Here is a 13,390-nt window from a genome sequence, read left to right on the forward strand (position 1 = left end):
TGATGCCCAAGCGCAGTAAATGCTTGCTTTGTGGCAGCATAAATTCCTCAAGAATAAAAAGATCATACAGGTCACTAGTCTATAGATTGCAAATGGAAAACTGTTTATGTGATCTTAGCCTAGCCTAATTATATTTTTACTTAGGCTATTCATTTTTAATAATAATATTAGGAATAGGCTACTATACAATTTCCTATTCATGATCTCTCATGCTGTAATGTGGGCCTTCAAACACTGTGCGTGTCCATGCTCCACCGGACATGTCCAATTAACATGTTGACCGGACTCCCTTTATGCAAAAGAAATGCAGCAATAGACAATAACGCACTCCTTCGTAGAGACGTCTGTGTCGACGTCAATCATGAATGACGTGTACGTGGCGTTTCCAACCTCAGCTGTCTTGTTCTTTAGTGTGTCGGCATTTTTTTCATCAGAATAATTTCAGACTTACATTTAGTGAACGGCAACTCCTCCTTTGCAATATTGTATGCGACGTTGAATTTTATAATCATTTCAGATTCCTCAGCGGACGTGATCGATACAGCCTGACGCTGAAATGCAGCTGGATGAGGGGCCACTTTATTAACACACTTATCACGGCATGTAGTATGCTTTTTGGACAATGTCTCGATGCGAAATGTTGTTGACTCCTCCACAAACGCACTATTAGCTTCAATCAGTCCTTTTTAATTAGTCTCGGGGCGAGGCTTTCTGACTCTCTTCACTTTCAAAGAAAATCGAAGCGCTCAGCGTCAAAGCGCTCAGCGTCGAAGCGCTCAGACTACCTGCTCTGCTCGCTCGCATTTTCGAACTGACACAATTTACAGCAGTGAAAAGGACCACAGCCAATCAGAGGCAAGGACCCGCCCGAGCTCTGTCTCTTATTGGTTTAGACCACGATACCGTCAGGAGAACATAAAGAGATGCTGCGCTTATGATTTTTTTTTTCACCCGAGCAGCGTTCGGTGCACCAGTGCGACCTACAATTTTTTTCAGTCGCACTCATACAAATTTTGGTCGCATATCTGGAGCCCTGTAAGGGTGAAGTTAATTCGGTCACACAAAAATCAACATGGCTGAACTGCAATGTTACACAGCAATAAGCCTACACGTGAAACACTGCGATGCTCTGGACAAAACCCCTCCGTTTTTCCATTTTGTTTTAGGGGTGCAGTTCATGTGGGATTGTTGCTGTGAATCTATGAAGAAGATTGAGAAGTCTACTGGCTCCGGCTGCATCCTTGCCCACTGTATGGGACTGGGGAAAACTCTGCAGGTATGGAGGAGAGAGCAGCATGCACTTAAGCTGTGCCATATGGGAAGAAATCAATCTGAAGTTGTTGATGTTGAAAATTACAAAACTAGGGTTGTGTATCTGTTGCTGCTTATCTCTATCGCTCAGTAAAAGACAAAAATTACACCTAATATAACACCATTTAGGTTTCACAAACTTGCGATACTGTATGTAAGAACTGAGAATGCATATGTAAACTGCCACCTTGATCCTGTTAAAGTGGCATTCGTAAGATGTGAGATCCTTTGCTACTAGCGGCGTCTTTGACGGTAAATGTAACTGCATGTGAGCCTCTGGGACCTCACCTCCCTCACCGAACAGTGTCGACCGTCTCATCTGCGTGATGCCTTCACATGCATGACTTGCCCTTCTTCACTTCCATTCGTTTTTTGGTTCTTTTTCTTTGGACTGGAAGTTGAATGGTCTTCTTTCTCTGTCTGTTGATCCTCCCTTGTGAGTCAGCAGTAATGAAATGTACCTGGCTGCACCGTTTAAACACTTTAGACTAGAGGGAGCCTGACTCAACTGTTAGAAGTTACCGATTTCCGATTACAATGACACGCAGCATACAATTCCTTGAGTAGCTCCGCCTGGCAGACCAACCGCTACTGACTTAAAAAGCGTCACTGATTTTGAATTTTGCAGGGTATATCGCCACAGACACAGAGATCCTATTTCTGGGCAAAGCAGCAAGTACAAGCACTTCGTTAGTGGGTCATGTGATCAATCACCATTGTTTTAACTCACTCTAAGATAGATAGTAAGTTAAAATACAATTAAATGGATGAAAATGTTACGGACTGCCACTTAAATGCCCAATCAGTTTCTGAAAACGTGTGTGGTGTAACTGTACATGTAACCGTAGTTCCTTTTTTGTCCTGTAGGTGGTGACATTACTTCACACTTTGTTGCTTTGTGAGAAGCTCGATTTCACCACAGCACTAGTGGTTTGTCCTCTGAACACTGTCCTAAATTGGCTCAACGAGTTTGAGAAGTGGCAAATGGGAATGAAGGATGACGAGAGTTTAGAGGTAAGGAGTTGCTGTTTCAAATCTTTCAAGTAGCTCCTATTTGACAGCGGTACCTGTTTGTTTGTTTTTTGCATGCATTCATCACACCCTTGATTTATGATTTCTTGTGTTTACCAGGTGATCGAGCTGGCCACAGTAAAGAGGCCACAAGAGCGAGCGTATGCCCTCCAGCGATGGCACGATATGGGTGGTGTGATGATCATCGGTTACGAGATGTACCGAAACCTGACGCAGGGCAGGAACATCAAGAGCAAGAAGCTCAAAGAGACCTTTCAGAAGACACTGGTAGATCCAGGTACAGTGCCGTGTCATGTCTGTGTTTGAACGGCAAGTTAGAGTAAACATACATACTATCATATCTCTACATAGAAGTAAGCTGAAGTCTGTAGTTGTGTTTTTGTTTTGAGAGGTCAGTAAAAAAAGTACATAAATAAAGGCATGATTCAGTTTTAGTACTTTAGCTATGTTTTTAAGGTGGTAAACTATATTTTCATGACTTTCTCAACGTAGGACTTTAAGCTTAGATCTAAATATAACACTTTAAACCTTGTATTTAATCTAGTTAATTTCACAAATAAGCAATTATCCTTTTTCAAATGTGTCTCCCCAGCTGTACTGTTTTCTGACTTTTTTCCCTCCTTTACGTCTACCAGGTCCAGACATGGTGATCTGTGACGAAGGTCACATCCTGAAGAACGAAGCGTCTGCTGTGTCCAAAGCGATGAATTCGATCAGGACCAAGAGGAGGGTGGTGCTGACTGGAACGCCTCTTCAAAACAACCTTGTTGAATGTGAGACAGCCTGGTTCTATAGATGTTGTCAGGCCAAGATTTTGTGTGGCTGTGTGTGAATGTGAATGCATCTTAAATTGATATCTTTGTGTCCTCAGACCACTGCATGGTGAACTTCATCAAGGAGAACCTGCTTGGGTCAGTTAAGGAGTTCAGGAACCGTTTCATCAACCCCATTCAGAACGGTCAGTGTGCCGACTCCACGCTACAAGATGTCCGAATCATGAAGAAGAGGGCTCACATCCTCTATGAGATGCTGGCTGGCTGTGTCCAGGTAAAACCAAAACTAATGGCTAAAACAACCTGAATCTTGCTCTCTTTATTCTACCTAAAAAATAATTCTTTATTTCTACTACCCACAGAGGAAAGATTACACGGCACTCACCAAGTTCCTACCTCCTAAACATGAGTATGTGTTGTCGATCAGAATCACTCCAATCCAGTGTAAACTCTACAGATACTACCTGGAGCACTTCACAGGTGAGAACCATGTTCTAACTAACGGGAACACACGGTCATGAGAGCGGCAGTGCCACCTGATTGCCTGGTTCAGACTACTTTTTGGGTGTTAGGAGCAGCAGAGCCTCTAGGGGCTGCTAGCAGGGCTTTTACAGTGTCATGTCTGATTGTCCAGAAAGGGATTTAACCTAGTCTTAGACTAGAACAAAGTTCAATTGAGAATTCCACTGGAAAACATGCGTAGTCTAGGACTAGACTAAATCCTTCAGGAGTCGTGTTTCTCTTAAACGTGCTCTCTTGACTGGCTGTCTTTTATTCAGACATGGTTTTAGACAAATGGAAGGCCTTTCTGGTCTGGTCTCACTTTTCTGTCCTGCATTGTTAAGTCGTTTAGTGGACTTTCCTCTCAGAATGTGGCGTGTGTGTAAGTGAGTGTGTGTGACTGTGTGTGTGTGTATGTGGCAGCTGGCAGAATGCCGCAGGCAGGGTTTAAGCCCAGTTTCCCACGTCTCCCTAATGAAGAGCTCTGGGAGAGAGGGAACAGAGGGTGGGGGGTAAAAGGGGGGAATGTTGGGGCATAAAGGAAAGGGAAAGAAGTTTAGAGCGAGGAGGGGTCAGAGGTTTTACACCAAAAGTGAAAACAAAGAACAGAAGAGCCGGTATGTAAGAAGAGTAGTGATGGGGGGGGGGGGGGGGGGTTGGTGGTATGTGCTGTGGCTCATTAGGCCAGGTTGTCACTGTGCTGAAGTTGTGACTGTGGCTCTGGACCTCCTCATCGATGTCTTGACCACCAGTTGGTCTACGGGGGTGGGATGGCTGCAAATGGTCCCTCCTTTTGCTGCTGCTTATGTGAAACCTAACGCAACTTCTGACCTCCCTGGGTCAATGCAGGCCACCACACAGGGCAGTTATGACATTTACAGTTCAGTAGTTGCTACTTGGGTACAAAAGATCAGACTACACAAGATGTAGCTCTAGATATTGTTGTCAAAAGAAGCATTAAATTACTTAAAGTTGTGTACTGCATTTACCTCAAGTCTATATGTATGAAGAGTTTGAGTGCGCACTTTGAAGTCCATAATCCATCTTCCCCCTCGCACTCTTTCCCTTGTGTGCAGGTGTGGGGAATGCTATGGAGGGGGGCCGAGGCCGCGCAGGGACCAAACTATTCCAGGATTTCCAGGTGCTCAGCAGAATCTGGACCCATCCCTGGTGCCTTCAGCTGGACTACATCAGCAAAGAAAACAGGGTAGGGCTGGGGAAGACGAGTCTAAACCACACTGAACACTTAATCAAAAACTGGGAATCGCACACACTGTGGGAAAACAATAGAAATGTAGTGCTGACAGGTACTGCAGCAAGGGAGATGTTGCCACTGGAAAATGTTCCCCTTATGCATATTTTCTGTTACCCACTCTCCACCTCTGTGTTTGGTTTGCCTATATTGTCAGACAGACTTTCACAAGTGCACTCTCTTGCAGGGTTTCTTTGATGAGGACAGTATGGATGAGTTCATCGCCTCAGAAACAGAGGAATCCTCCATGAGTATGACCTCCGAAGACGAGAAGGCAAAAAAGTAAAATAACACTTCACTTCCATTTATCCTTGTTGTGCGTTCACACAGAGATGACCTCATTTAACTCCCCTTCTCTCTTGCATCTGTTACTCTCGCTCACCCTGTGTCCTCCACTGTTCCTCCTTCCTAATAGGAAAAAGAAGCAAGGGAAGGGAAAAAAGAGAGGATCTGATGACTCGGACAGTGATGACGTGGAGGTCATCAAGGAGTGGAACACCAGCTCTCGGGGCAAAAATGGAGAGGGTCGAAACAGACCAGAACCTGTGGAAGAACGTAAGTTTGTTACTTATATGAGAGCATTATCGGTAGTTGGCCAGGTTTAAGGTACCAGAGCTGCATGTACTGGAATATCTTGAGGGTTTTGCCTCTGCAGACTTCAGGGTCTAGATTTATATGCCATCAATAACCAGTGTCATGACAATTAACCTCCGCCCATATAGTTACTTTAGCATAGAAGAGGAACCCATGGGACTGTAAGCTTGATGTCTTGTGTCTGCTTTTTCTTGTGAGACTGCATGAAGACTGATCTGTAACCAATCTGTGCATCACAAACAGCTCGGCCCGCTAGCTCACCATCAGCGGCTCCCACTCATGACTGGCACAAGGAGTTTGTCACTGATCCTGATGCTGAGATCCTGGAGCACTCTGGAAAGATGATGCTCCTCTTTGAGATCCTGCGCATGGCAGAGGAAATGGAGGAAAAAGTGTAAGCGTGTCTGTACTCTATGTGCAACTATAATCCGTTTGACCTTTTGTGTAATGCTTGCAGTATTATTGCGACGTGTCTGGTTTTATCAGAGTGACCTGTAGTTGTGGGAAACTGACGCTGTTGCATCTTCTATCCTCATCTGTCCACAGGTTAGTGTTCAGTCAGTCTCTCATCTCTCTGGACCTGATCGAGGATTTCCTGGAGCTGGCTAGCAGAGCGAAAGATGATGAAAAAGTCTCTCCTTACAAAGGTACATTTCTTTAGGGTATTCTGACGGGGCCTCTAATTCATGAGGATCTCAATGTACGCAGTCGACATGCTTGTCAATGTGTCAACCGTACTTCACAGGATGATCCTGCTGTTGCTTATGATCAGCTTCCCTCTTACGATGTTGTGTTATGACTTGAAAGGGATGCTTTGGTTTCCTGATGTTCTAAAATCACAGATCAATGTTTAATATTATAAAGCCAGTCTTTGAACTGACTAAACTGCGTGTGAGATATTTAAAAAAAAGAAAATGTTAACATTAGCTCTGCAGAAGGCTGAAGTATTTTCATATGGAGATGTAGATTTCACACTTGTGTGAGAGCGCCCGCTTGCAACATGTATTTTTGTGCAAACTGGTGTGCTTATTACCCTTAAACACACACAGACACACACCGCCGCTGGTGTAAGGTCATGTTCCTAATTAAACTCGAGCAGCTGTTTTTACTTTCATTTTGAAAATGATTAGACCTTGACTTTTTATTCCACAAAAAAATGTTTGCTCAAGGGTTTGTAATTTGTAATGAAAAGATCACAGTGCTGTAATTGGAAACATACTGAAATGTTGGTTGTGAAGGCTGGTAGGGGGTTGGCCATCTTGAAGGCTAAACACGGCTGGCCTCTAACCAACACAACCATCTATCTGCTGTCTTCTAATACCCAAACCAAGACCTTTTGATAAGGGAAACGGCCTAGCTGATGGTGATATGTGTGTTTTTTCAAGGCGTTGAATAGTCATAGCAGACGTTTTAACTGTAACATCTCTGTGTAGGTGAAGGCAAGTGGTTCAGGAACATTGACTACTATCGTCTGGATGGCTCCACCAATGCCACCACCAGGAAGAAGTGGGCTGAAGAGTTTAATGACACTAGTAATATAAGGTAATTTACTTTTCTTTTAAACAATATGAAACAGTAATAAGACCAAATTAACACATTTCAAATGAAAATGATTCCATCGTGAGTTTAAACTCCCTTCTCTCAACCCAACTCTCTTTCCCAGAGGCCGTTTGTTTCTTATTTCAACGCGAGCCGGTTCTCTTGGTATCAACCTGGTTGCCGCTAACAGGGTCATCATTTTTGACGCCTCCTGGAACCCTTCCTACGACGTCCAGAGTATCTTCAGGGTCTACCGCTTTGGCCAGATTAGGACCGTGTTTGTTTACAGGTTCCTGGCCCAGGTGAGTTTATCAATTCCTTTTTTTTTGCATTTTTGCAAAAGCTGTAATTATTACTTTTTGGCTGTGTGCTCATTTCATTCTTTTCTTCTAGGGTACAATGGAGGAGAAGATTTATGACCGGCAGGTAACCAAACAGTCTCTGTCATTCCGGGTGGTGGACCAGCAGCAGATTGAGAGGCACTTTACAGGTGTAGAGCTGGCAGAGCTCTACACCTTTGAGCCCGACTTGCTGGATGATCCCTCAGGGAAGAAGAGCAAGAAAGCCACACCCGTGCTTCCTAAGGTAAACATGCCCATATGTATGCCATGTATGCACTTACATTCCTCAAACGTACTTCTATGTTGGACCAGGTATATTTTTGGAAGTTACATTTTGAATGAACCGTACATCTTATTGGGCTTTGGCGAACCGTTGACTGAGATTTCATGGTATTCGTTAGACTGATCCCCAAAGGAAATGCAGGAAAGCAGGCTGAAACCTATTAACAGTAGTAAAATAGTCTAACAAACACAGAATGCCACTTTAAATGCCAAGCTTGTTTTTCTTTGGAAATTGCACCAAGTAGTATGTTCTTCCTTTTTGAAGTTTACTGCTTTAGTGATAAACTGTTATTTAGATACATTGCCAGCTTGTATCCTGCTTGACCTTTCCGGGATCTTTCCATTTCTTTTTCCTTTCATAATCCAGCGCTCGCCTTTTCTCCCCTTAATGCAGGTGCTGTGTCACTATTTGGGCCCCCTGGGGTTTAATAAGAGCACGCATCCCTTACATGGGCCATCCAACCCCGCACATCTGCACAGAGTTGTGTGTTTACTGTTATTTACTAAATAGTCTTCTCATTGCAACACTGCTTCTGCTCTGCTATAAACCGGCACCCCTCTTTTTTCTTTTTTCATTAATTCCCTGCTGTCTTTTACTTCTCTGTTGATCTTTGAATTACTCTCATACTTTCCCACATCTTCCCTTTTTTGCCATCTTTGGGTTAATTCAGATCAAGTGGTTTTTCCTCTTTGTTTTTGGGTTCTGGGAAACTCTTTACAGAAACCTGTATAGAGAATGGATGAAAGAGAAACACTGTATATCCAACTAGGTTTCTCTTTAACTGGACAGTAGAGGCATTTCAGCACACCTTGATGGAAAATCTGTTTTCCATTCACACTGTCAAAAGATCTTTATCGCAATTCCCTTCATGGGTATTAACAGGTAGGAGCTCTGCATGAATCCACTCAGCCGGCAGCTGATATAATTTCTCACACCTTCCATATTCCTCTCAACCAAGAGTACTTGCAGTGCAGCAGGAGCACAGTTGGGCATTCCAAGAGGAAAGATGTGTTCATTGAGCCGCGGCCTGTTAGATGTGTGTGATCTTTTAATGAGCCCGGTGACATTTATGTGACACAGTATTAAAGACAGAGAGGCTGACAAGCTCTTTAACAAGCTGACCTGTTTTGGCCAGGGGGTTAACTATGATGTGGCAGCAGGACTGTAGTTTTACGGAAGGAATTTGCCGTCTGGAATTATGTGAAGATGAGTCAGACACCCTCCATCACTTTCCACCAACAACGCTCTGCACAGAAGGAGAGAATGGTTTGAGCCATGGCAGAGGGAGTTTTGTACTTCTAACACAGAGGGGGCTGTGTCATTAATGATCAAATATACGCGTTTATCGGTCCCATCTTTTGCTTGTAGAAAGCCTTGCAGTAACTCACTGAAGAGTTGTCCTTTCTCTGCTATCACCCCAAACCTACCGTCTCTATGTTAAGTCCCCCTTTATTTCTGCTGCCTGCCAATATCTTGATATAGTTCTTTCTGCCCGGCCCTTACTTTGTATCCTACCTTCATCCCCATTTTCATCCATGTTGTCCTTACTGATGTCCTCACTCTCTTCCCCGTCCACCGTTGCCCCACCCCATCTTCTCCCTGCCATCTTCAAAACCATCTGTTACCCCAACTGGCTTCTCTCCCTCCGAATGTTCAAAGCAAGCTCCGTAAAGTTGTTTTTCTTCTTCTCCCCCTGACTGACCCTGCGAGATGAAGGGTCATTATTTAAACCCCTCTCTTAAAGATGACTCCGCACTCTTCAGAGAAACTAATTGGAAACAAAGGAAGTGGGAGCACTTCCTAATGACAAAGAAGGTCCCTCGTAGCCCAGACACACAGATTTTTGACTCCCCACGCATCCTGAGACTCCCTCACTAATTTCAAGTTAATCACAATCATCTCTTCCATCTAACATGCAACCACGTGTGAAATGAGTAGTAAAGTTTTTGGACAATTTTATACAACATACTCTGTGGCGTCCTGAAAATGTTGCAGCATTGTGCGCTGGCGGTCAAGCTGGCAGGCCGTGGGCGTCTCTCACTGTATGTGCTCTCAGCAGGTGACGGCAACAGTGGTCATTAAGCTCTGTCAGGTACATCGTAGGGCTGTAGAAAGGCTGCAACCGAATCGCTGTATAAACCAGAGCAGACTGGAGCAATAAGCCACACCATGCTTGTCTCATTAGGGGTTGGAAAATCACTTTGACCTTAAAGGAAACTACCCCTTTGAATACTCCTTTAAGTGTTATATATCACCAGTCAGTGGATTAAAGGGGTTATTTTGTACTGAAAGTTATGTAAATTATACATGCATACATAGGAAGGTAGGTAGGTAAGTGGTTTCATACTTCCCACAATGCTTTTTTTTTTTTTGACAGCTTTCAGAGAACATGCCTGAGCTTGTTGCATTGCAGGTGGAGAGAACACTAATGATAGTAAAAGCAAAAGACTGTGTTTTTGAAAAGGAAATAGCGAGACCATGGCCCTCGTTTGATGCTATTGTCTGTGGAGATATTGGAGTTTCTCTCTTATATGGGGAATCTCTGTATTGTAGCGATTTGCTATAATTATTATTATTGTTATTATCATCATGAGTATCATCATTATTGTTGTTCGGTCAATATAAGTGCTCATTTCACACCTCCTACTTCTTGCAGCCTCTTTAGTAATCCGTCCCTCTTTCTTTAAATGATGATGTCAAAAACAATATGGCGGCATACCACATCACTATAAAAGAGGCAGAGTTCCTTGTAGCATCCCTGGCCCTGTGTAAAGTCTAAGGGATTGACCTTAGAAAAAAAACTGTTAAATGAAACTGGCACCCCAAGCAAATATAGGCAGTGTGGTCGTTTAACTCCGTCATGCAAAGATGTAGGCGTGTTTATGGTTTGTTGATTTGGTGGGGCTGTGGTTTTTTATTGTTGGTGCGAAGGAAAAGGTGAAACACCACCACCACGTCATAAAATGGGCGAAAAGGAGCCAGGGTTTGAACTTCTCTCTCAAGCTTTCTATTATGCAACTGTTTCTGTCACTTTTCATGTGCAAATATCTTCCAGAAGAGATCGTCTCTCTGAAACTGTGCAGCATTATCCCCATATTAAAATGATATTGGATCTCCCCCATCTCCATGACGGCAAGCTTTTCAGGCCGGCCTTCCAGTGTGGCCTTTTGAAACGGCTATAAACACTTTGATTTTGGACATGGTTGGATAGCACAGCTTATGAACCACCTCTTCTCTAGCATGACCTGGCCCTTAGTCTGTAGAACATCCCATGAGAAACAACCTAGACTGGCGAGTATAAGCCTGGCCAGTCAGTGGGGAGCAGCCCTTTTTTATATCGGATTTGAACTGAGCAACACCTCTCCGCTCCCACAATTTGTGATCAACCGGTGCACAGCCTGCTTCCCCCCCGCCGCCCCATACAGTTCCAGCATCCAACATACTCTAATTGAGTCCTTGTGAATCCCTCCTGACCTGCCCGCTCCAGCTGGCTGGTCCTTGTAGCAAGCTGAGGCTTGTTTTTATAGGAATGTGGTATGTTTATTGTCTTTGTTTAGTCCCTTGTGACATGCATGATTTTGTTTCTTTAATTGACTGACGGCTGGATAAACCCTCTGACTGGTGTCCAAGCCCTGGAGCGTATAAAGATAACGTGAACCTGAGAGCAGAGGTGGCTTTTCTGATGTCAGGTGCCCGTAGTTACGTGCGTTTCTGCTGTGAAAGTGTTTAGAGCAGACCGGTACGGTTATGTGTATCATTTGAGTGCTGCCGGGTAGAAAGAGTTTTACCTCACTATGTTTAGGTATTACAAATACCTCAGCCACTCACATTCCTGCCGTCGGGATCCTGTCTTGGCCCCTTCTGTTGTTATGCTTAACGTACCCGTGAGTCAAAAGTAGTTCTGGCAGAGACGGACACTTTGAATACATTAAACAAATCCTGGACAACTTAATTAACTAGTTGTTATAGTCTGACAACTGGGGATCTTTGCCACTTTCAGGCACATTTCTCATCTTACCCTTCCCATCTCTCCTGCACATTTCTTTCCTCCTTTTTTAGTGTTTTACTCTGTAAAGTTCAAGTTTATTGATGTGGCAACGACTGAAATAAAACCGTGACTGTAGAAGTATGGTTAACACTTCACAATATGCAGCCGTTCAGGTGGAGGAAATTGGGTTAACATGGTTGAGAATGTTCTTGAGTCGAGAAAATATCTGATATTGTGGCCAAAAATCCTGCCCATTGAATTGCATCATACCTTTTACAGTTGAGCGTCGTCTAAAGTCTATTGGTAAAGTACGTGTTGGTGCGTGTGCCAAGTTGTAAAGTCTACATTAGGCCCGCTAATGTTGACTCCCAAGTTTTCATCTTTCTGATGTGAGAGCTGCGGGGTTCATTTATGGACTGCTGGCATCATTTTCATAATATATACAGGAATTTGGCTAAAGAAGGGCATAAATTGTCCTCTCAATGGAAAGGGTTTCATACAGTGGTAAACGTCACGTGGGATGCCTTGTGTGACTATATTAATTATGACAAAGGTTTTTTTTTTGCTCTGCTGACCTTTTTCTTTGCTTTGTTTAGCAGTTCCAAGACTTAAAGCCTCGAGCTTGTTCCACATTTGCAGATCCTTTGTTGAATAAAAAGGCTGTCATTGAGACTGAAGCTGTTGAGATTCTTGGGTCTAAACTGCAAGTCTTGAGATTAACCTCAGATGTGGACAGCCACCTCCATTAATAAATCCAAACACTCACTCTGCGATGCCAAGATTCCTTTCCAAATTTTACCCTCCAGAAATACTCGCCATGCTCCCCATATATTTTCTAAGAGGGGGGGGGATGCAAGTTAAGTGGGGTAATTTACCTCTTTCTGTCTGAGCATCTGCCCACCCAGCATCTCTGACTTTCTCTCCTCCCCTGCGGTAAAGTGATAGGCTTCGCCATGTCGCTCCATAAGGATGACAATAACCCAGGTCAGTTTACTTACAGTCATTAGTGCTCGTGGACACATTGAACGCACTGGGAAAGGAGATGGACCGGACCACCCCAGAGCCATTGCTGGTGGGGATTACTTGGATATCCCAGAATGCACTCGGTTCCAGTCTGTACTGTCATTTGACCTGCAGCTTCACTGACCCGTTACCAGGTCGTCAGTCAAAAGTGCTCCTCTTTCATGCGTTTGAATAAAAACCTACAGGCATTTTCTACAGGCTCAACAGATTGCAGCTTTCATTACATACTCCTGGTCTGTCTCTTGCGAGGCTATGGCTTTTTCAAAATGAGGTGAGCCAACTGGGTGTTTTTCACAGAATGACAGTTCCTGTTTATGCCAGGGAACAAGCAAGACGCTGCCAGCTCTTGTTGTGGACATGTGTCTCTTGGCTGTGGTTTACTTCACTGATTTAAAAATAACGCAGTTCAATTTATTTAATAAGAAATCAACTGAAAGATGTATTGTAGGAATTGGTTTATCGTTTTCAAATGATAGAAACTGTTCTTGATACTGTTTTTCATCATAGCCACAACAACCTGCCATCCCTCTCCTCTTGAGGAACCAAATCAACTTTCCCAGTTCAGCCTCTGAGTGAACACTGGACAATCCTTATCGTCACCACTGAGCAAATTCAGACAGGATGTTATATATAACACACATTGTTACAATACCGGTTCCAACTGGCATCTACTGTCGCCTTTATTTGACTTGGTCGGTGGGGTTTGAGGCCCAAGTGTTGGGAGGTTGATGGGTAGCTCTGGGGCCCTTTCTG

The 13,390-nt window shown here is 43.8% G+C and overlaps 1 protein-coding gene across 2 annotated transcripts in view; it reads left to right on the forward strand.

The window, feature by feature from the left end:
- atrx (ATRX chromatin remodeler) overlaps nt 1-13,390 on the forward strand; it is a 29,058-nt gene that overhangs the window by 9,238 nt on the left and 6,430 nt on the right. For both annotated transcript variants that reach the window (XM_084010471.1, XM_084010472.1), the window contains exons 16-29: nt 1,167-1,276; nt 2,179-2,325; nt 2,443-2,620; nt 2,979-3,116; nt 3,215-3,390; nt 3,479-3,596; nt 4,694-4,824; nt 5,057-5,151; nt 5,285-5,424; nt 5,707-5,857; nt 6,010-6,110; nt 6,897-7,005; nt 7,127-7,304; nt 7,396-7,587. In XM_084010471.1, coding sequence (XP_083866597.1) covers nt 1,167-1,276; nt 2,179-2,325; nt 2,443-2,620; nt 2,979-3,116; nt 3,215-3,390; nt 3,479-3,596; nt 4,694-4,824; nt 5,057-5,151; nt 5,285-5,424; nt 5,707-5,857; nt 6,010-6,110; nt 6,897-7,005; nt 7,127-7,304; nt 7,396-7,587 — 1,964 coding nt within the window. The remainder of the gene's footprint in view (nt 1-1,166; nt 1,277-2,178; nt 2,326-2,442; nt 2,621-2,978; nt 3,117-3,214; nt 3,391-3,478; nt 3,597-4,693; nt 4,825-5,056; nt 5,152-5,284; nt 5,425-5,706; nt 5,858-6,009; nt 6,111-6,896; nt 7,006-7,126; nt 7,305-7,395; nt 7,588-13,390) is intronic.

The sequence above is a fragment of the Eutrigla gurnardus genome (genome assembly GCF_963514095.1).
Source record: "Eutrigla gurnardus genome assembly, chromosome: 5".
NCBI lineage: Eukaryota > Metazoa > Chordata > Actinopteri > Perciformes > Triglidae > Eutrigla > Eutrigla gurnardus.